Below are 21,300 nucleotides of genomic sequence, written 5' to 3'. Positions count from 1 at the left end.
AACATTAATGGAATGGGACAGAATTTCCAAAGGACACTGAGACTCTGTCATAAAAGAGTCTAGAAACTTGAAAGGGAAGAAGCTCAGAGAGTGTGACGGAGTTTGAAAGATGAGAAGTAAGAAGTGGAGAAAGGAAGGGAGGGAGGAAGAGAGGCAGGCTGTAGACCGGAAACACAAGCTTCCAAATGAAAGGATTCATTCTCAGGGAATCCTCCACTTTGGAGCACCACCACAGACTTTCAGACTATCCAACATCCTACATTTAAGACCACAATTCCTACAAAGGAAATAAAAAGAAAGAAAGAAAGAAAGAAAGAAAAAGCACACCTACCAGCCAAATGATGTGTGTATTGGTGCAGGCTGAAGGTTTGAGAGTGTCCTCTCTCTTGTTGATTCTTGATGATCTTCCTCACCAAACTCTCTGATGCAAACAACGATTCCTCCTGGAGTATTGCTTTTTTCCGTGAGGATTTCGCAGGTATCTCTACTGCTATCGGCTGCGTTCTCTGATTGGAGGATGGGATTCTCGACAACGTCTTGGTGCTCTTGCTCAGCACCGTTTTGTCGCTCTTGAATTTGTTGGAAAGTGTTTCTGGTCTCTGGTAGTCCTCGTGGCTCAGCAGATTCAAATCTTGGTACTCGGTAATAGGTGACAGAGCTTGTCTCTGGCTCCTGTGTATGGATGTCTTCTCTATCCACATGGAGCTTAACAACATTGTCATTTGCTCCACCCCCTGTCGAGTCCTCCCATTGTGGTGGTATCGGAGATCCAGACTCTTGGGAGTGGCCTGACCCTGCCTCCACATACGGGTGTGTTTCTGTCTTGCAGTCCGTGACTGACACTTCACTGTGCAGACTGAAGGGAGGGGCAGTGACACATTCCTCAGACACACACACTTGCAGAACTGGCATGTCTGGTTTGATAATAGTGAGATCTGCATGCTGTTGGTTGACTTCACCTGGTGGTGCTTCACTTTCTCCACTTAATTCTACTTGTGTATCTCCTTCATCCCTGAGAAACACCTGTTCCAGGCCAAATGTCTTTTCTTCAACATTCTCCTTTATCTCAGTAGTGATGGAAGAAGATCCAAGCATGTCCTCGGTTTGAAATCTTCTTGGTTCTGCCATGTCACTTTCCTGCTTTCTTGTAAGGTTTTCTTCTGTATTTAACATCACTGCATTTCCATCATCTTGTAAATATTTCCTGTTAACTGACTCATTCAAATTACTGTTAATCGAATTAATGGTATAAAATTCATTTCCACGTATCACAGTCCCACACACAGGCTCATTATTTCCTGTAAAACCGTGAGGTTCCTTTTCTTCCGATAAATAGAACGTCTCCTCAAACACTGCAGATCTACTGGCTTGAGCTGAGATTTCATTAGTTCCTTCTTCAACACATTCATCTGCTTCCAAATTGTTTCCTTTGCAATTTTCTGATTCGTCGTCTTCAGAGAAAGATCGGTGAAAAAAATCAGAAATGTAAGAATATCTCGTTACGTGATCTGTGGGAGTGGAGCGGATGCTTTCAGGAGTGAAGGATTTGTTAAACGTATCGAATGAGAGACTGGTGGAGACTGTTGGTTCTTGAGGTTCTTGTTCTTGCTTTGGATGGTCAGGTTCAGAGAGCAGATCTGAGAAGTTATTGCTGTGATTCAGGCCACTGGTGTATGAGGACCTTAAGAGGTCAAAGGTTGCAGGGTCAGGGTCAGATACCATGATGTTTCTTCTTGTCAATAGAGGTGAGAGGTCTGTCTCAAGGTAAGCTAGAGGAATATTTACTGAAGCTGGATTTCCATCATTTTCAGCAAAAGAGTGGCTGTTAATTTCTGTTGTTGAGTAGATGACCTCGGGATCATCAGGACAGGAAAGAGGAACTAATTCTCCAGGAACTTCTTGTGAGATGGATAAAACACAATCAGGACCTGCAACATGATCCATGTTCTCCTCATTTTTCCTAAAAGTTTCATTTTCTTGAATGGTATCATCAATGATGGGAGAACGGTCCCTGTGGAATCCTATCTCAGGTTCGTAAAGTGATACATCTCTGTCATCTGCAGGTCTGTTTTTAGAATCAGTGATTTCATTGAGCTGACTGGGGCTTTGTTCAGGATAGCCCAGGGCCAAGTTAGCATTTACCTCCTCGAATTTCTCAGCTACATCCCAGTCCAAGGTGGAGGCAGGTGATACGATCCACTGTGGATTTTTTCTGGCCATGCCCCATTGATGAAGTGTGGAGGAGTGATCCCTGCTATCAGCACTGATGCACTTTCGCGGATGGTGTACTGTTATGAGTCTGCTGTTGATGGAGTGGTCTGAAGTGCTGAAGCAAGAGGTAACGATTGGTGAGCAGCGGCCTTCAGGCATTATGGCAACTGAGCTTAAGGAACTTCTGTCAGAGTCAATTTCATTCTCATCAAAACGCCAATCAGGACTTTCTAGAGGAGTAAGGCAACTATCGCAGTCAGAAAACCAGGAGTCGCTGTGTGAAACAGACATGCCCTCGGTGTTATCTAGCGTATCTACTGCATGCGGATCTTCACCTTGCATGCTTCCAGCATCATTCTCCACTGATTCAATCTCAGCTAGCTCAGAATGCACTTCTTGCCTGAGGGAAGGTTCTTCGATCTTCTCCTCCTCTGGTTCTCTGATGTGACCTCTGACCTCTGACTCCACATTGATACCTGAGGAGCTCTGAGACAGATTTCTGTTCTTCTTCTTCTTCTTCCAGGCAAAAGAGAAGGTGGCAAAGCGCTTGGGTTTATGGAGGTCAGTCTCAGAACGAGAGAACACCCCTTTCTAGAGAAAGAGAGAGAGAGAGAGAGAGAGAGATTGAATGAGTGAAAGGGAAGATAGAACACTATGAAATACAATAAACAGGGAACGTAAATATACATCTTTGTAAAGTTGTCCAATTTTAAATCCAATTTAAAAATGTATTTATTCTCCCAAAAGTTTGAGTCTTGTTAAGGTTTGCCTTTTTTATTTTCTTTATCGTTTATATTTTATTAGTATTTTAATTACTTGACTGTATTGTACAGCACTTTGCTAAACACTTGTCTTTAAAGGTGTTGTAGAAATAAAGGTGAGGTAATGGCCAGTGGTCTTAAGCTAGATATGTGTTAAAGCTTGCGTGTAATGCTAGTTATCCTCTTACTAGCAAACTAAAAGAACAGCAAGACCAAAGAGAAATTGCGACTTTACATGTCTGGAAGGAGTCTCCAGTGTCGGCGCTTTGTAACAGTCAGAGTTAAAGCTGTAACTTTAAGTTTTGTCACATGTTCAGGACAGAGGAGTTTACGCTTCTTTGCGGTTTCTCTCTAACAAACAACTTCAAGCTGTGTTTGAAAAGCGAGGCTGGTGAGGGAACGACTGTCTATAGCTGCTATAACATAAGTGAGAACAGGAGCTAACTTGTTTTATGTACATTAAATGTAACTATAAACAGATAAAAAGTATGACGTGTCATTCTTTAATACGTAAAAAATGTAATCGTTGGTAAATTGCTGTGGTAGAAGAGGAATAAAACACTTGGGGATGTGCTGTTATAGTTTACTGTGACGTGTGAATATACAAATATAAAATAAAGAGATATATGTGTATATATATATATATATATATATAAAGAGGCTTTATTCCAGTTAATGCCATTATAATAGTCAAATTAGTCACTCTGTGATCACACACCCTTTTTTTTCATTGTCTTTGTTTTCTTTTCCTTCCAATGAACTTCCACTGAAGACTGTACATACGGCTGGTTGATAAGATGATAAAATATTGATATCGTGATAAATTATATCACAATATACTTTTCAGAGATATTGCAAGGAATCGTCAGCAATCGTCGTACATTTCTAGCTGACTGCAAAAAAAAGAGATCTATCAGCAAATGAAGATAAAAGAAACTTTATCAGCAGATAATTTTGCTTATTTCTAGAAATATAAAATGCTTAAAATAAGCAAAAAATATCTGCCAATAGTTTAAGAAAATGAGTAAAAATATATAGAAACAGGCTTAATAATTTCACAGTTGTTTAAAATCTAATAAACAGAAATATGTTAATGAATATTAATTTAAAATCTAATAAACAGAAATATTCATTTAATCATTTAATCTATATTCAAGTTTTTATTTTCTAAGATAGAAGATTGGGAAAGGGTGATTAAATGTGAAAATTGTGCACTAAAGTATAAAAAAAATTAAAATATAAAAATTTTGTACAATTTTGTAAATTTTCCTCCTTTTTAAATAACGTCTTAAATAATTATAGGCATTAAATAAAAGAAATTCATTCATTGAAAGTAGGCATTAAATTATAGTATCACTGAATTCAAATTTTAAATTCAGTTTATTTTATATATATAATATAATATAACAATATTTTTAAAAGCTGGCACTTTGTTAGAAAGGGTAAATATCGTGATCCATATCGAATATCGTAGAAATATTGTGATATGATGTTTTGGTCATATCACCTTCCCCTAACATATCCAAAGTGATGTGGTCTGGAGCAGTTCATTTATTTATGAAAGAGAGTCTTCCAAAAGCATCCATCTTTTTCTGATCATTGGAAATGTTTGCTCTTAACGAAGTAATGCACATAGCACCAATAAAAAAAACTTTTTACGTTAATGTAAAACTCAAAATCGCAGAGATATCCATGTGAACAGGAATAAAACAATCAGACCAGTGAAGAGTTTATGGAAACAAACACGGATTAAAAAACTTTTAATCTTTTTTCCTGTCCTGTACATGTGTACTACTTTAACGCATGCTAGTTTTACAGCCTCACCCTTCATCTGCGAGGTGATGATTACAACTCGACCTACATCGTGGAGGATTATGTAAATTTCTGCGTGCTCCTGTGCCTATAATCAGGAAGGAGAAAGAAAGAGCAGTCTCGGATTCTTTAGAAAGGTGTGGTGTCTCTCACTCAACTGACCTAGCTACAATCATCATCATCATCAGTTTTTTTAAGGAAGAAAAAAAAGAGGAAAGTCATAAGCTTTAAGATGCTGGCTTTTTAAAAAATAATTTAAACACGCTTTGGTTTGGACTGTGTGTACAAATTCTTAAGCCAGATACGAGATATCAGGTAAAAATATTTACAAGAAACAAGGGTTCTTTAAAGGTGTTTTGGTCCATTAACTGTTCTAGATTTCAAAGAGTTCTAGTTTGAGTTCTAGGAAGCAACGTGTTATACGTAGAACCTTAATGATATTAATAATGAGAGATGGTATCGGATCAGTACCATCTCTAATTATTAATATCATTTAAAAAAGAACAAATTATATCTGATCCTGTAACAAATTTAACATTAACATAGCTTTTATTAGGATTGATATTATTATATTTTATTATTTATATATTTGTAGTGTAAGTGATTTTTGTGTGTTTGTGCTTGACTGAAAAAAGCTACTGTTTATGAATATTGTGATTTTAATTTTAGTATAAGTATTGCGTAAACTGGTGTTTTAGATTTTCAGTACAGCGCTGCTGCTCGACAGGAATTTGTAATTTTTCATGGGACGTTAATCCCTCTAGAACAAGATCAACGACATTTTAATTCCCATGAAGACACATAAGAGAGACTTCCTGTCATTCTTTCTGTCATATTTCTGTCTGGGTGGAGAATCATAGAAAGAATTTCTTCCAGTGATGAAAAGCAAGAGAAAGAAAAAATACACAGAAAAAAACAAACAAAGATGTGACTCAATACATTAGTCATAAAAGTCTCTGAATGAATAGTAAATAACTATGTCTATGCTGATGCTGAATTCTGGATTGTGATTGGTCAGAAGGTGTTGATTAATTTCCTATAACAGCAGATCTGACAGTAGTGCAGTACGTTATCGTTTCTATAGTAACAGCTTATTTACAGGGACGTGTACAGCGGATGCTCTGCATAAACAGACTTTAAAAAAAAAATTGTTGATATGGTGAAGTGTTTATTTAACATTAATGAAAATAGTCTCCAGTGTCAGCGCTTTGTAACAGTCAGGGGCAAACTCAGGAGTATAAGATGGCGACCTTAATTCGAGTCTAAGATGGCGGCCTTAATCAGAGTCTAAGATGGCGGCCTTAATCAGAGTCTAAGATGGCGACCTTAATCAGAGTCTAAGATGGCGAGCTTAATCCGAGTCTAAGATGGCGAGCTTAATAAGAGTCTAAGATGGCGGCCTTAATCAGAGTCTAAGATGGCGACCTTAATCAGAGTCTAAGATGGCGAGCTTAATCAGAGTCTAAGATGGCGGCCTTAATCAGAGTCTAAGATGGCGAGCTTAATCCAAGTCTAAGATGGCGAGCTTAATCCGAGTCTAAGATGGCGAGCTTAATCCCAGTCTAAGATGGCGAGCTTAATAAGAGTCTAAGATGGCGGCCTTAATCCGAGTCTAAGATGGCGGCCTTAATCAGAGTCTAAGATGGCGGCCTTAATCCAAGTGTAAGATGGCGGCCTTAATCAGAGTCTAAGATGGCGAGCTTAATGAGAGTCTAAGATGGCGAGCTTAATAAGAGTCTAAGATGGCGGCCTTAATCAGAGTCTAAGATGGCAGCCTTAATCAGAGTCTAAGATGGCGAGCTTAATCAGAGTCTAAGATGGCGAGCTTAATCAGAGTGTAAGATGGCGAGCTTAATCCGAGTCTAAGATGGCGTCCTTAATCAGAGTCTAAGATGGCGAGCTTAATCCGAGTCTAAGATGGCGGCCTTAATCCAAGTGTAAGATGGCGGCCTTAATCAGAGTGTAAGATGGCGACCTTAATAAGAGTCTAAGATGGCGAGCTTAATAAGAGTCTAAGATGGCGGCCTTAATCAGAGTCTAAGATGGCGAGCTTAATCAGAGTCTAAGATGGCGAGCTTAATCAGAGTGTAAGATGGCGGCCTTAATCAGAGTGTAAGATGGCGACCTTAATAAGAGTCTAAGATGGCGAGCTTAATAAGAGTCTAAGATGGCGGCCTTAATCAGAGTCTAAGATGGCGAGCTTAATCAGAGTCTAAGATGGCGAGCTTAATCAGAGTGTAAGATGGCTAGCTTAATCCGAGTCTAAGATGGCGTCCTTAATCAGAGTCTAAGATGGCGAGCTTAATCAGAGTCTAAGATGGCGGCCTTAATCAGAGTGTAAGATGGCGAGCTTAATCCCAGTCTAAGATGGCGAGCTTAATAAGAGTCTAAGATGGCGGCCTTAATCCGAGTCTAAGATGGCGGCCTTAATCAGAGTCTAAGATGGCGGCCTTAATCCAAGTGTAAGATGGCGGCCTTAATCAGAGTCTAAGATGGCGAGCTTAATGAGAGTCTAAGATGGCGAGCTTAATAAGAGTCTAAGATGGCGGCCTTAATCAGAGTCTAAGATGGCAGCCTTAATCAGAGTCTAAGATGGCGAGCTTAATCAGAGTCTAAGATGTCGAGCTTAATCAGAGTGTAAGATGGCGAGCTTAATCCGAGTCTAAGATGGCGTCCTTAATCAGAGTCTAAGATGGCGAGCTTAATCCGAGTCTAAGATGGCGAGCTTAATCCCAGTCTAAGATGGCGAGCTTAATAAGAGTCTAAGATGGCGGCCTTAATCCGAGTCTAAGATGGCAGCCTTAATCAGAGTCTAAGATGGCGAGCTTAATCAGAGTCTAAGATGTCGAGCTTAATCAGAGTGTAAGATGGCGAGCTTAATCCGAGTCTAAGATGGCGTCCTTAATCAGAGTCTAAGATGGCGAGCTTAATCAGAGTCTAAGATGTCGAGCTTAATCAGAGTGTAAGATGGCGAGCTTAATCCGAGTCTAAGATGGCGTCCTTAATCAGAGTCTAAGATGGCGAGCTTAATCCGAGTCTAAGATGGCGAGCTTAATCCCAGTCTAAGATGGCGAGCTTAATAAGAGTCTAAGATGGCGGCCTTAATCCGAGTCTAAGATGGCAGCCTTAATCAGAGTCTAAGATGGCGAGCTTAATCAGAGTCTAAGATGTCGAGCTTAATCAGAGTGTAAGATGGCGAGCTTAATCCGAGTCTAAGATGGCGTCCTTAATCAGAGTCTAAGATGGCGAGCTTAATCCGAGTCTAAGATGGCGGCCTTAATCCAAGTGTAAGATGGCGGCCTTAATCAGAGTGTAAGATGGCGACCTTAATAAGAGTCTAAGATGGCGAGCTTAATAAGAGTCTAAGATGGCGGCCTTAATCAGAGTCTAAGATGGCGAGCTTAATCAGAGTCTAAGATGGCGAGCTTAATCAGAGTGTAAGATGGCGAGCTTAATCCGAGTCTAAGATGGCGTCCTTAATCAGAGTCTAAGATGGCGAGCTTAATCAGAGTCTAAGATGGCGGCCTTAATCAGAGTGTAAGATGGCGGCCTTAATCCGAGTGTAAGATGGCGAGCTTAATCAGAGTCTAAGATGGCGAGCTTAATCAGAGTCTAAGATGGCGAGCTTAATCAGAGTGTAAGATGGCGAGCTTAATAAGAGTCTAAGATGGCGAGCTTAATCAGAGTCTAAGATGGCGGCCTTAATCAGAGTCTAAGATGGCGACCTTAATCAGAGTCTAAGATGGTGAGCTTAATCAGAGTCTAAGATGGCAGCCTTAATCCAAGTCTAAGATGGCGAGCTTAATCCGAGTCTAAGATGGCGAGCTTAATAAGAGTCTAAGATGGCGGCCTTAATCTGAGTCTAAGATGGCGACCTTAATCAGAGTCTAAGATGGCGAGCTTAATCAGAGTCTAAGATGGCGAGCTTAATCCCAGTCTAAGATGGCGAGCTTAATAAGAGTCTAAGATGGCGGCCTTAATCAGAGTCTAAGATGGCGGCCTTAATCCAAGTGTAAGATGGCGGCCTTAATCAGAGTCTAAGATGGCGAGCTTAATGAGAGTCTAAGATGGCGAGCTTAATGAGAGTCTAAGATGGCGGCCTTAATCAGAGTCTAAGATGGCAGCCTTAATCAGAGTCTAAGATGGCGAGCTTAATCAGAGTCTAAGATGGCGAGCTTAATCAGAGTGTAAAATGGCGAGCTTAATCCGAGTCTAAGATGGCGTCCTTAATCAGAGTCTAAGATGGCGAGCTTAATCCGAGTCTAAGATGGCGGCCTTAATCCAAGTGTAAGATGGCGAGCTTAATCAGAGTGTAAGATGGCGAGCTTAATAAGAGTCTAAGATGGCGAGCTTAATAAGAGTCTAAGATGGCAGCCTTAATCAGAGTCTAAGATGGCGAGCTTAATCAGAGTCTAAGATGGCGAGCTTAATCAGAGTGTAAGATGGCGAGCTTAATCCGAGTCTAAGATGGCGTTCTTAATCAGAGTCTAAGATGGCGAGCTTAATCCGAGTCTAAGATGGCGGCCTTAATCAGAGTGTAAGATGGCGGCCTTAATCCGAGTGTAAGATGGCGAGCTTAATGAGAGTGTAAGATGGCGGCCTTAATCAGAGTCTAAGATGGCGAGCTTAATCCGAGTCTAAGATGGCGGCCTTAATCAGAGTGTAAGATGGCGGCCTTAATCCGAGTGTAAGATGGCGAGCTTAATGAGAGTGTAAGATGGCGAGCTTAATGAGAGTGTAAGATGGCGGCCTTAATCAGAGTCTAAGATGGCGAGCTTAATAAGAGTCTAAGATGGCGAGCTTAATCAGAGTCTAAGATGGCGAGCTTAATCAGAGTGTAAGATGGCGAGCTTAATCAGAGTGTAAGATGGCGAGCTTAATCAGAGTCTAAGATGGCGAGCTTAATGAGAGTGTAAGATGGCGGCCTTAATCAGAGTCTAAGATGGCGAGCTTAATCAGAGTCTAAGATGGCGAGCTTAATCCGAGTGTAAAATGGCGAGCTTAATCAGAGTGTAAGATGGCGAGCTTAATCAGAGTGTAAGATGGCGAGCTTAATCAGAGTCTAAGATGGCGAGCTTAATGAGAGTGTAAGATGGCGGCCTTAATCAGAGTCTAAGATGGCGAGCTTAATCAGAGTGTAAGATGGCGAGCTTAATCCGAGTCTAAGATGGCGAGCTTAATGAGAGTGTAAGATGGCGGCCTTAATCAGAGTCTAAGATGGCGAGCTTAATCAGAGTCTAAGATGGCGAGCTTAATCCGAGTCTAAGATGGCGAGCTTAATCAGAGTCTAAGATGGCGAGCTTAATCCGAGTCTAAGATGGCGAGCTTAATGAGAGTGTAAGATGGCGGCCTTAATCAGAGTCTAAGATGGCGAGCTTAATCAGAGTGTAAGATGGCGAGCTTAATCAGAGTCTAAGATGGCGAGCTTAATCCGAGTGTAAGATGGCGAGCTTACTGAAAGGCTAAAACAGCAGCAGCACACGCTAACACACAGAGCGACAAGCTCATGAAAGAGTTCCATCAAAGCCCACACAGTTCACAGCTTGTAATTTTGACAAGGTACAAAGTGCTGTGAACAGACGACGTTCCCGCCTTTCAGCACTCATTATTCAGCTCCAGTGAGGCAGCATGACACACACACACACACACACACTCACCCACACACACACACACACACACACACACCAGACGACATTTTACTTGGAGCCTGCTCTTAGTTCATCATTATTCATAATCACCTACTTATTAAATTATCTAGAACAGCTCACTTACTTCCTCATCTAATTTATTTACTGCACTTACTCATCTCAGACAGATCAAATCTGACGAAACAGGACCTGACCAGGAAAACATCTTTACGCTAAAATTTAAATGTCTGCAGGTTCTGGGTTCTAGAAGGAATGCCTAGAACCTATAAGGCTTTTAAAATGTAAAGAGCTTTAAAATGGTTTCTTCAGGCTTCATTTTTAAGAGTAGAAAAATAAAGAGTTAATTAAGGAATATAGTTTCTACTCTTTCTGTTGGGAAGCACTGAGGGAGTGTAGGGTTCTGCACAGAAACCTGCCTGGTTCCACTAGAGGGACAACCAAACAACCATTAAGACATCTACATTTTTTAAGAAAAACAGGCTCAACAACGGTTCTTTAAAAGTAAAATGAATGGTTCCTTGCTTTCTAAAGCAAGGAACAACCAAAGAACAACCAAAGAACAACCAAAGAACAACCAAAGAACCATTAATGTTTCAAAATGTTCAAGGGTGTACACTTTTTTTAAAAAAAAAAGGTTCAACAAAGGTTCTTTAAAGCTTCAGGTTCAGTGGATAATTAATAGCTTTTAGCTGTAAAAAGGCTTTACTCAGAACCCTTTCTGACAGGGAAGAACTACGTTGTTGGGTTCTTTTAAAGATTCCCCCAGAGAGAGAAACAAAAGAACCCTTAAGGCTTTAAGTTTTTTAAGTGCATACTTTTAGAAAAACAGTTTTTTTTTTTGCTTTTTTCCATGAACATGTCAGGATTATTTATTTATTTGTTGCTTTATTCAGTTCTGTTTAGCTTCTTTCAACTGCTTTTTTCTCTCATCCTTTCCCTCATGTTTCATTTCCTGTCTGCTCTTCCCTGTAAAATATTAATACATTTCAAAGTTTACAAAGTTCATGCACACGTCTCCATCCATCTCCTGAATCAGCTGAAAGAGAGACACATGGATCAGCGGCGCCCTCTGCAGGTCCGCGCCACAAACACACACAAAATCCTTTCAGGTTTAACATTTTTTAAATAACTTTTTTTAATAATTGCAAACGGAATGGAACTTGAAAGCAAGTTTTATTTATTGATTGATTAATTATTATTTTAAAAACATGTTTCAATGGTAAATCATTTATTTTCTGTAGACATTAAATAAAAGGTTCTTCAAACTCAGTTGTACGCAGATTTTTTTTAAAAAAAGAAGAACTATTGATACGACTGCTTTCCTGTCCACTTCTTAACCAACTTATATATTGTTATATACTTTAAAAATATTATTATTAATCATTTTTACTAACAAAAAAATTCTGTGTCATTTGAACACTCTGGCAAAACCATAACTAACTAATGCTCAACGGATTGAATTGAAGGAAGAGAATAGAGAGAGAAAAATAAAACGAATTTGAGAAAGAGAAAAATTTGAGTGAGAGAAAGAAATAAAGATATAAAGATCGAAAGAAGGAGAGAACAGAGAGACAGGAAAAGTGAGAAAAGGAGGGACAACGATAAGGGATACAGAGAATAAGAGAGAACGAGGAGAAAGAAAGGGTTTAAAAGATAAAGAATGAAGAGAAAACATGAGAAAATGAAAAAGAGAGAAAGAAAGAGTAATAAAACGAGAGAATGAGAGAAAGAAAGTGATGAGGAAGCTGCTGTAGGTACAGAGGGAGATCTTGAGTTTTGCTTTGACAAATAGATCTTTGTATAGTTAAGGTTCTAGTTTAGAACAATTTCTGCTCTAGAACCTTTAATGGTTCCTCCAGAGGGACAACCGAAGAACCCAAGGGTTCTAGAAAAGGCCTGTGGCTGTGATCAGTGAATCAGAGAGCCACTGCTGGCCCATGGATCTGTTATTTGTTTGGAATGAGAACTCCATTGGCCGCTCACTGACCTTTGACCTGGGCACAGTGCCGTAAATAGATGCAGCATTCCAGTCTCTTCCATCGTACGCTTCTTCTGGTGCAGGTTCAGGAGACTCCACTCTGTAAAAGACAAGAGTCCATTAAACAGAGCAGTTAGCATGGTTGTGGCGGAACATCTAGATATTCAGACAGGAACCTGTTAAGAACATGTGCTCAGACGTTTAGGGTTCTTCTCTTAAGATGTCTGGAATGCAGAATCATTACAGACGAGCTCCAACAGGCAGGACGTGGAGCAGAACAAAGCCTGAAGATCTAAAACCCCTGCTGGAGCTTCAGTCTAGTGTGAAATTCTTAAGGTTTTTTTTTTTCAAGAACTGACACTGAACTATGGGTTTAAAAAGGAGTTATGAAATGACTGAGCGTGCCTGAAGCTCCACCTGCTTCCTCGATGAACTTGCTATAAATTCCCATCATATTTTCTCCAGTAATGATGAAGTTTCTCCACTAGAGACGTTTTCTCCCTGTTCAACAACTCCTACTCTTCAGTGATGGACCCAGAACTCCAGCCCAGGTTCTCAGGGTTCTCCTCACCGTCTCCAGTCCCACAATCACTCTCCAGCTCATTATTCACGGTCATGGGCTGCGCTCACAAATGGTTCTTTTTGATTATCTGGTGCTGAAAATGATCTTGGAGTCATAATTGCTCCTTATTTCATCTTTCTTTTTCATTTCTTCATCATCTCCAAGTTTTATTTTAAGATATTTGAGATCATTCTAGTTCCAAAAAGGTCATAAACAACTCCAGACTCATTGCATTCATATCCATGTCCATGAAAACATTTGAGTGCAAATATATATATATATACTTTCACTTGAGCAAGTGACGAGTCACTCATGTCGCTTGTAGTTTGTCACTCGTGGGCGTGGCCTATCTAACATTTTTCTTTTGTTCTGATGAGAAACGTTAGTAGCTGCACAGTCAGGACCGTAAGTATTTCCCATGAACAGCTACCAAATGCAAATTAAACACTTCAGGAATCAACTCCAGACCTTTTATCTCCTTAATCTGTTATGAAATAAGGAGGAAATAGACGACAACTGGCCATGAAACTGCTTATCAGTCAATTGTCCAATTACTTCTGAGCCTGTGAAAATGGAGGGAATCTGTAATAAATGGCTGTAATTTCTAAAAGTGTAGACTATTCCTGAAAGTCTACACTTCAATCACATCTCGATTGCTTCATTTCAAATCCATGGTGGTCGTGTACAGGGGCAACATTACCAAAATTGTGTCATTGTCCAAATACTTATGGACCTGACTGTATCTGCAGTATCTTCTAAAGTTAAACACAAATTAAATAACGCACTAATCAGTGTGAAAATCAGTTGTGTGGTTTACATGTTACGTGCTCGGCTTCGTACTAGCTTGGTTCTCATATTAGATTAGCAAAGTAATAAACTGTGCTAGCAACAGTATGTACAGTACACTCAGCAGAGGCTTCAGTGATCTCTGTCATTTCCTTCCAAGCTTTATTTTTCTTCATCTCTGTGCACATTTAATGAGAGCTCGTTTATAAAAGGAAGAGAGGAAGATTCTTTTCTTTACTAGCTACGCACAACACTAACAGACTCACCAATCTAAGGTTTCCAGGAAATGGTGCAGTTTTGGAGTGGACTGTTTGGTCACAGTGGAGCTTCCAAAATTGGAAAATATTAACTGTTCCATAAAAGTATCTCTTGACCAATCAGGTTGCAGGTTAGGGAGAGAAAAGCGAACATGGAGGATAAAGTGGTGGTGAAAAAATGAATCTTATTAGTGTGGACATAATGTGATACACTGTGTGTTCTGACTCCTTTCTATCAGAGCCAGCATTAACTTTTTCAGCAGCTTGTGCTACAGCAGCTCTTCAGTGGGATCAGTGAGCCTTGGGAGCCCATGACCCTGGCGCCGGTTCACCGGTTGTCCTTCCCTGGACCACTTTTGGTGGGTACTAACCACCGCACACCAGGAACACCCCACAAGACCTGCTGCTTTGGAGATGCTCTGACCCAGTCGTCTAACCATCACAGTTTGTCCCTTGTGAAAGTTTCTCTAATCCTTACGCTTGCCCATTTTTCCTGCTTCCAACACATCAGCTTCGAGAACTGACTGTTCACCTGCTGCCTAATATATCTCACCCCTTTACAGGTGCCACCGTAACGAGATAATCAATATTATTCACTTCACCTGTCGGTGGGTTTAATGTTATGGCTGATCAGTGTATATGAGGAGATTTACAATCTCCAGCTGAACGATTTCATTGCCAATATTCCAATAAAAAATAACAGCGTGTGTACCGTATGTTTGGGACGTTCACCAGGACACAATCGCACTTTAACTTGGTACAGAAAAGTCAGATTTTCTGCCTCCAAAGCTACAGTGAAGACAGTAAACACACTCCTCCTCACCACTTCAGCTGCATTACTGAGAATAATAAATCTAATCTTGACAGCAAGCTGGCCTAGTTAGTTAGCGTTTCAGAATTTCAGACTAAAAAAAACAAGGAGATCAACATGTTCAGGGTTTTTCTGTGAGCTGATCTCAAACAGACACGCCTCTACTGACAAATCCCATTTCACAGTGTGTGTGTCAAGAGACACAAGGGCTATTGGGATAAAGCGTTTAAGAAATGCGTTGTAGAATATACACGGTTAATGAAAATAAAATTAGAACAGGGGATCTTACACATCCCAATGCAGAATATACTGTTAAGAAAATTTGAAAACTGTTTGAATAGACAGTTTTTTTGTGACAGACGTGGTATTTACGTGGTATTTGATGTAGAGCCTTTAAATGCTCTCCCACAGGGACTAACCAAAGAACCACAGTGGATGTTAGCGTATAGACATATCCGTACACTCATACGGGCACTGGCGTTGGTTTATTTCCACCACACAAACACAAACACACACACACACACACACACCTGTATGGAAGCAAAAGCCCACAATAAAAGCCTTTCAAGAAATTTCCAGTATTTCCACTTCAGTGTAAAGGAATGCGGTAACTTTCTCCTGTATAGTCAGAAAAGTGTGAGTCAAAGTTTCACTGTGTTTAAAGTTTCACAGCGTGTGTGTGTGTGTGTGTGTGTATGTGTGTGTGACAGAGTTCATGAACATGCAGAGTGACAGGTCCTTAGAAAAAACATGTCTTTCACCACAGATAGAGTTTTTGTACAGAAAGTCAACCTCGACATTTATCTATCTGACACAGTGATGAAGACGAATAACAGAGACTCAGTTTGTCAAAAACACAGTCAAGGAATTCGCCTGAAATCCTAACAATGTGACTTGGTCACTTTTAGGAACCTTCCCCTTATACAGCAACTCACTACTGCAGTACTTTTTAAAAAATTTATCCGCTCAGAAACACTTTTTGAGGATGTAGTAAAGAATATCCTTTTTTTAAAGAAATATTGTTTGATAAAACCGTACCACACCTAATGCAATAAAATCATATAATCAACTCAGACCTTTGGAACCTCCACTCTTTTCATCCAGCACCGATCCTTCCTTGGGGGAGGCTTAAAGATTTGTGTAGGACTCTACATTAGACATTTTCCTTAAAATACAGATCTAATTAGATTCGATATAAAAAGGTGAAACCGCTAACCATCCAAAGAACCCTTAAGAAACCCCATTTATACCCTACATATACTATACAGCCAAAAGTATGTGCGCCCCTGACCATCACACCCGTATGTGATTCTTTCTCAAACTGTTCGAAGCACACAAACAGTACAGAGTGTCTCTGTGTGCTGTAGCTTTACAGTTTCCCTTCACTGGAACTAAGAGGCCCAACGCTGTTCCAGCATGACAATGCCCCTGTGCACAAAGCGAGCTCCATGAAGACATGGTGTGTGAAGGTTGGAGTGGAAGAACTCGAGTGTCCTGCACAGAGCCCTGACCTCAACCCCACTGAACACCTTTGGGATGAACTGGAACACCGACTGAACCCCAGACCTCCTCGACATCCCAACATCAGCGCCTGACCTCACTAATGCTCTTGTAGCTGAATGAACACAAATCCCCACAGCCACGCTCCAACATCTAGTGGAAAGCTTCCCAGAAGAGTGGAGCTCATTATAACAGCAAACACAGGGGAATAAATCTGGAATGAGATGTTCGATAAGCACGCATGGGTGTGATGGTCAGGGGTGCACAAACTATTGGCCACGCAGTGTATATCAAAGCCCCTCCATTGTTGAAAAGCATAATTTTTGGCTACTGTTAGGAAAAAAAGGTCTTCCAAAAGGTTCTTGATAATTTATAGTTAAGCGTTCTTAGCTTCCTGAAAAGCTTCTAATGTGGAATCATTTCTGGCAGGGAGACACTCTTTAAAGGTTCCCCTCAGAGGAACAACTGAAGAACCCTTTACATTTGGGATGTGTCTTCAACTGGTTTTGTTGTTTGATGAGAAGCCCATACTACAACCGGGGGCTTGACCTTCAAAATTTCAGCCCCTTTAGAAAGCTAGAACTCCTAACTGAGTTTACACAAGTGACTAACTTCACAAGTGATTTTATTCTTCTGAAGCTGAACGTCTCTGATCACAGCCCTGTTTCTAAACTCCACACAGCATATCGAAACTGCACAAAATGAGTCTGAAGTGTAACTTGTTCTGCCACATAACAACAGGTTCTACGAATTGAAGGCTGTTAATCGCGATCCAAACTCAAGATGTTTCTGTAAGTGGTTTACTCAACAGGAGAAGCAGTGAGTATGTTCAGTATGATGATACCTCAGCGTTACAGCATTCCCATCATTCACACAAAACCGATCCGTTTACACAGAGAGGGGTGTGTTTCAGATTAGCCGTGTTTAAACAAGACAGCATATTGCCCTGTGCAAAGACAAACACGGATGTCAGCTCGAGCATCCAGTCGCGCTATAAAACAAACACTGCTGGTTTTTTCTCCAGAAAGGTGTTTGGGTGGATTTTTTCATAAATCAAAAAAAGTCTTAAACCTTCCAAACGTTTTTTTTCTCAAACTATTGATCCAACTCCTCACTGAATTTAGAGAGGCTACAATTCGTGCCATGATTGGAAATAAAAAAATAAATATTTTCAATTCTGAACCAGTGAGTGTGTGTGGTTACATTTCACACAAATTAAATCATCAGTGAAGGTATGAAAGTTATATAGCTGTCTGATGTCTTACGAATCAGCAAGGCCGTGTTGGATTTACACGTGACTCAGAGGCCCGTAAAGTAAAAACATCATCATAAAAGTTTAAAAGTCTATAAATTATTAGCAATAAAACTAACCCTACGTCACACTAGCAATTGATTGATAAGGCTCTTGTGTCTCTTGCGAGCGTGGCCTGTCCAGCAATTTTTTTTTTTTCTGATAAACACGGGTTCTAGCTATATAAAAAGCTAACTAGTTAAGCTCACATTAAACAATACATTAATCAGTGTGAAATTTTTATTTAAATGTTACGTGTTCGGCTTCGTACTAGCTTTGTTCTCATATTAGATTAGCAAAACAAGCTAACTTTTCTAGCTACGTACACTCATCAGAGGCTTCGAGCTTTATTATTCTTCATAATGTCTCTATACACGTTTAATGAGCGGTTGTATATGACAGCATGAGGTGAAACCAAGGTTAACTTTAATAATTAAAGGTTCTTAGCTTCTTAATCCTTATTTCTACATCTATGTTGTGCTACTGTACATAGAACCTTTAAGTCTTCCCCAGAGGGACAACGTATTTTCTAAGAATGTAGAAAATTCCCACTCTGGTGCAGTTACGACAATAATGAGCATTAAACGTGTAACAACATGCAAACAAAATTTCTGGAAAATTGCTAATTTCTAAAAACTTACCTGCAGACTGTTTGGAGTTTTAAGGGAGTTTGATGTGTATGACTTACAGTGTGTTTTGATTTTGATTTGATGTGTTTGATTTACAGTGGATTCGGAAAGTATCCTGGGAACACACAAAGCCTTAGAAATTGTTTTATATCCTTGGATTTGGTTTTTGTCCTGAAAATGCAGTGTATATTGTGGGCCCTGGTGTGTGCCTTTCCAAACTACGTCCAATCAATTCAAACTGCAACAAGTGGACTCCAATTGAGTTCTAGACACATCTCAAGGATAATTAAAGCAAGCAGGATAGACCTGACCGCAATTTGGCGTGCCACAGAAAAGGAATACTTCCGTAAATAAGAGATTTCTGTTTTTGATTTTTGATTAATTTTCAAAAATCTCTAAAAAACATGTATTCACGTCATCATTCTGGGTGATTAAGTGTAGACTGATGGTAAAAATGGTAATTATATCCATTCAAAATCAAATCCACAACACAATAAAGTGTGCATAAGTAAAGGGGAATGAATACTTTCTGAATCCACTGTAAATGTGTGTTTTGTGACTCAGTGACTGACCGAAGATGCAAACACTGCGTAGGAAAAGTGCTAGAAGATTCTTACACAAAATTTTTTTTTGAAGTTCACACAATACAATTAGGATTCATTAAATGTGTACACAGTGAAGATTACTAAAAATGTCACACAAACTCACTATCGCCTGGAATTTAACACTTTACACTTTACCTGCAAAGGATGATAAAATTGTAAATAATTTAAATGTGACGACGCAACGAAGGGTGCGGAGGGCAGATGAGGTTGGCTCGGGGCGTTTTTTTAACTGTTCATAGCACATTACAACACAAGGGTTCAAACCTGAAATCCCACCAAATGTAAGACTCCATGAGAATCAAACACACACACACACACACACACACACACGCACACACACAGTAATACTGTGAACACTATCTCACTCACATGTTCTAATAAACACACTGAGGTGAACGTGTATTAAAGTTTGAGCTGAAGAGGTCAGGAGATTTAGGAGAAGGTTATCAGAACGTCAGCTCGTTAAACTCATTATCCGCCTCGTATTTGTGCTGGTAATTATTAACAAAGATAATGCTTTTGGGTGAGTTTTCTTTAAATAAGTGTGAGAAAATGTGCAGCGTTATGTATTTATGCACCTAAAAAAGAGAATTATTTACTAATCTGTAGACTGTAGTGATCTGTGATCTGTAGACAGGAGACTACACATTACCTAAAAAGCAAGTAAATACATATTTTATATACTTTATTGTTTAATGATCTCTTCTGGTTTATGCTGATTGTTTTTCTCAGGGTTTTTTTTATCGCTTTTATTGTCTTTTTAATTTCGTTATGAAGCACTGAGAGCTGCATTTTATGTATGAAAGGTTCTTTACATATTATTATTATTATTATTATTATTATCATTATTATTATTAATGTATTTATTTATTTATTAATCACTAGATGCCCCCATTAATACTGTAACACAAAATTATGTAGGGAGAAAATACATGTTAGACAGATTAAAGTTCTCTGTGAGCTATAAGGGCCAATTAATTGATTATCTGATTAATTAATTGATTTCACATATTTTCACCCTAACTTGGTCTTGGCCAATTCCCACTAACACGTACTTCCTTTGAGACACGTGAAGCCGCCTAACTGCATCTTTTCTGCATATCAGGGCAAAGCGCTATCTACCCTCTTCTGCATACATGATCTGCACATGATATGGATAGTGTTGCTGTGATTGACAGATGAGAGCCCCTCCCACCCAGAGAGCACGGATGGCCGTGGCATCGTCGAGATTCGAAGTCACGCTCTTCGGACTTTTGAAATGCTTTTCTGTCTTTCTGCCTTTAGTGCTTCACTTTTTCACTTTTACTTTTTCACTGACATTTCCAAGGGTTTGTGACTTAGGTTCATTATGTGTGAAGCTAATTTAACCACTACACTATAGAAAAAAAGGATTATTCAAGGTTCCTTTAAGGGTTCATTGGATAATTAAAAGGTCTTAACTTCCAATACCTTCTGATACAAAAACACTTTGTTATGGAGAACCTTCCCCAAGAGGGACAACCAAAGTCAGTTTTTAAGATTACACAGATCAGCCATAACATTAAAACCACCTGCCTAATACTGTGCAGGTCTCCTTGCGCCACTAAAACAGCTCTGACTCGTCGAGGCATGGACTCCACAAGACCTCTGAAGGTGTGTGTGGTTTCTGGCACCAAGAAGCTAACAGCAGATCCTTTAAGCCCTATAAGTTGTGAGGTGGAGCCTCCATGGATCGGACTTGATTGTCCAGCACGTCCCACAGATGCTCGATTGGATTGAGATCTGGGGAATTTGGAGGCCAAGGCAACACCTTCAACAATTTGTCATGTTTCTCAAGCCATGAACAGGTTCTGCAGTGTGGCAGGGAGCATCATCCTGCTGAAAGAGACCACTACCGTTAGGGAACACCGTTGCCATGAAGTGGTGTAGCTGGTCTGCAACAATGTTTAGGTAGGTGGTACGTGTCAAAGTAACATCCACGTGAAGGCCAGGACCGAGGTTTCCCAGCAGAACATTGCCCAGAGCATCACACTGTCTCCGCCGGGTTGCCTTCTTCCCATAGTGCATCCTGGTGCCACCTTTTCCCCAGGTAAGCGACACACACACACCCGGCCTTCCACATGATGTAAAAGAAAACGTGATTCATCAGACCAGGCCACCTTCTTCCATTGTCCAGTTCTGAAGCTCCCGTGCCCACTGTAGGAGCTTTCGGTGGTGGACAGGGTCAGCACAACGACCTTCACAGTCCAGAGTGAGATTCTTGAGTATTTTGGACTGAACTGATTTCTGTACATCAGAGCGTCGTGTAAAGGTCATGACTCAAACACACAGAAACTCATCTGGAGTCAGTCACAATGACCGCAAAACACACAATAAAGCATTTACAAAGTTTATTATAACGCTATAAAATCAGTTGCTTTACATTATTATGTCTCTTTTCTGTAGCACTTTGAGATTTTCTTTAAAATGT

General features: G+C 40.0%; 1 protein-coding gene across 1 annotated transcript in view; it reads right to left on the bottom strand.

Moving 5' to 3' along the window:
- The window catches only part of crybg2 (crystallin beta-gamma domain containing 2), a 60,557-nt gene that overhangs the window by 37,614 nt on the left and 1,643 nt on the right, over window positions 1-21,300 (bottom strand). The window contains exons 2-3 of the mRNA XM_053239331.1: window positions 12,420-12,510; window positions 332-2,802 (exon numbers count right to left, since the gene is read on the bottom strand). Coding sequence (XP_053095306.1) covers window positions 332-2,802; window positions 12,420-12,510 — 2,562 coding nt within the window. The remainder of the gene's footprint in view (window positions 1-331; window positions 2,803-12,419; window positions 12,511-21,300) is intronic.

Source organism: Pangasianodon hypophthalmus, chromosome 13 (genome assembly GCF_027358585.1).
Source record: "Pangasianodon hypophthalmus isolate fPanHyp1 chromosome 13, fPanHyp1.pri, whole genome shotgun sequence".
In the NCBI taxonomy this organism is placed as follows: Eukaryota; Metazoa; Chordata; class Actinopteri; order Siluriformes; family Pangasiidae; genus Pangasianodon; species Pangasianodon hypophthalmus.
Note: the sequence above shows the minus strand (reverse complement) of the source record. Positions and strands in the feature narration are given on the sequence as shown.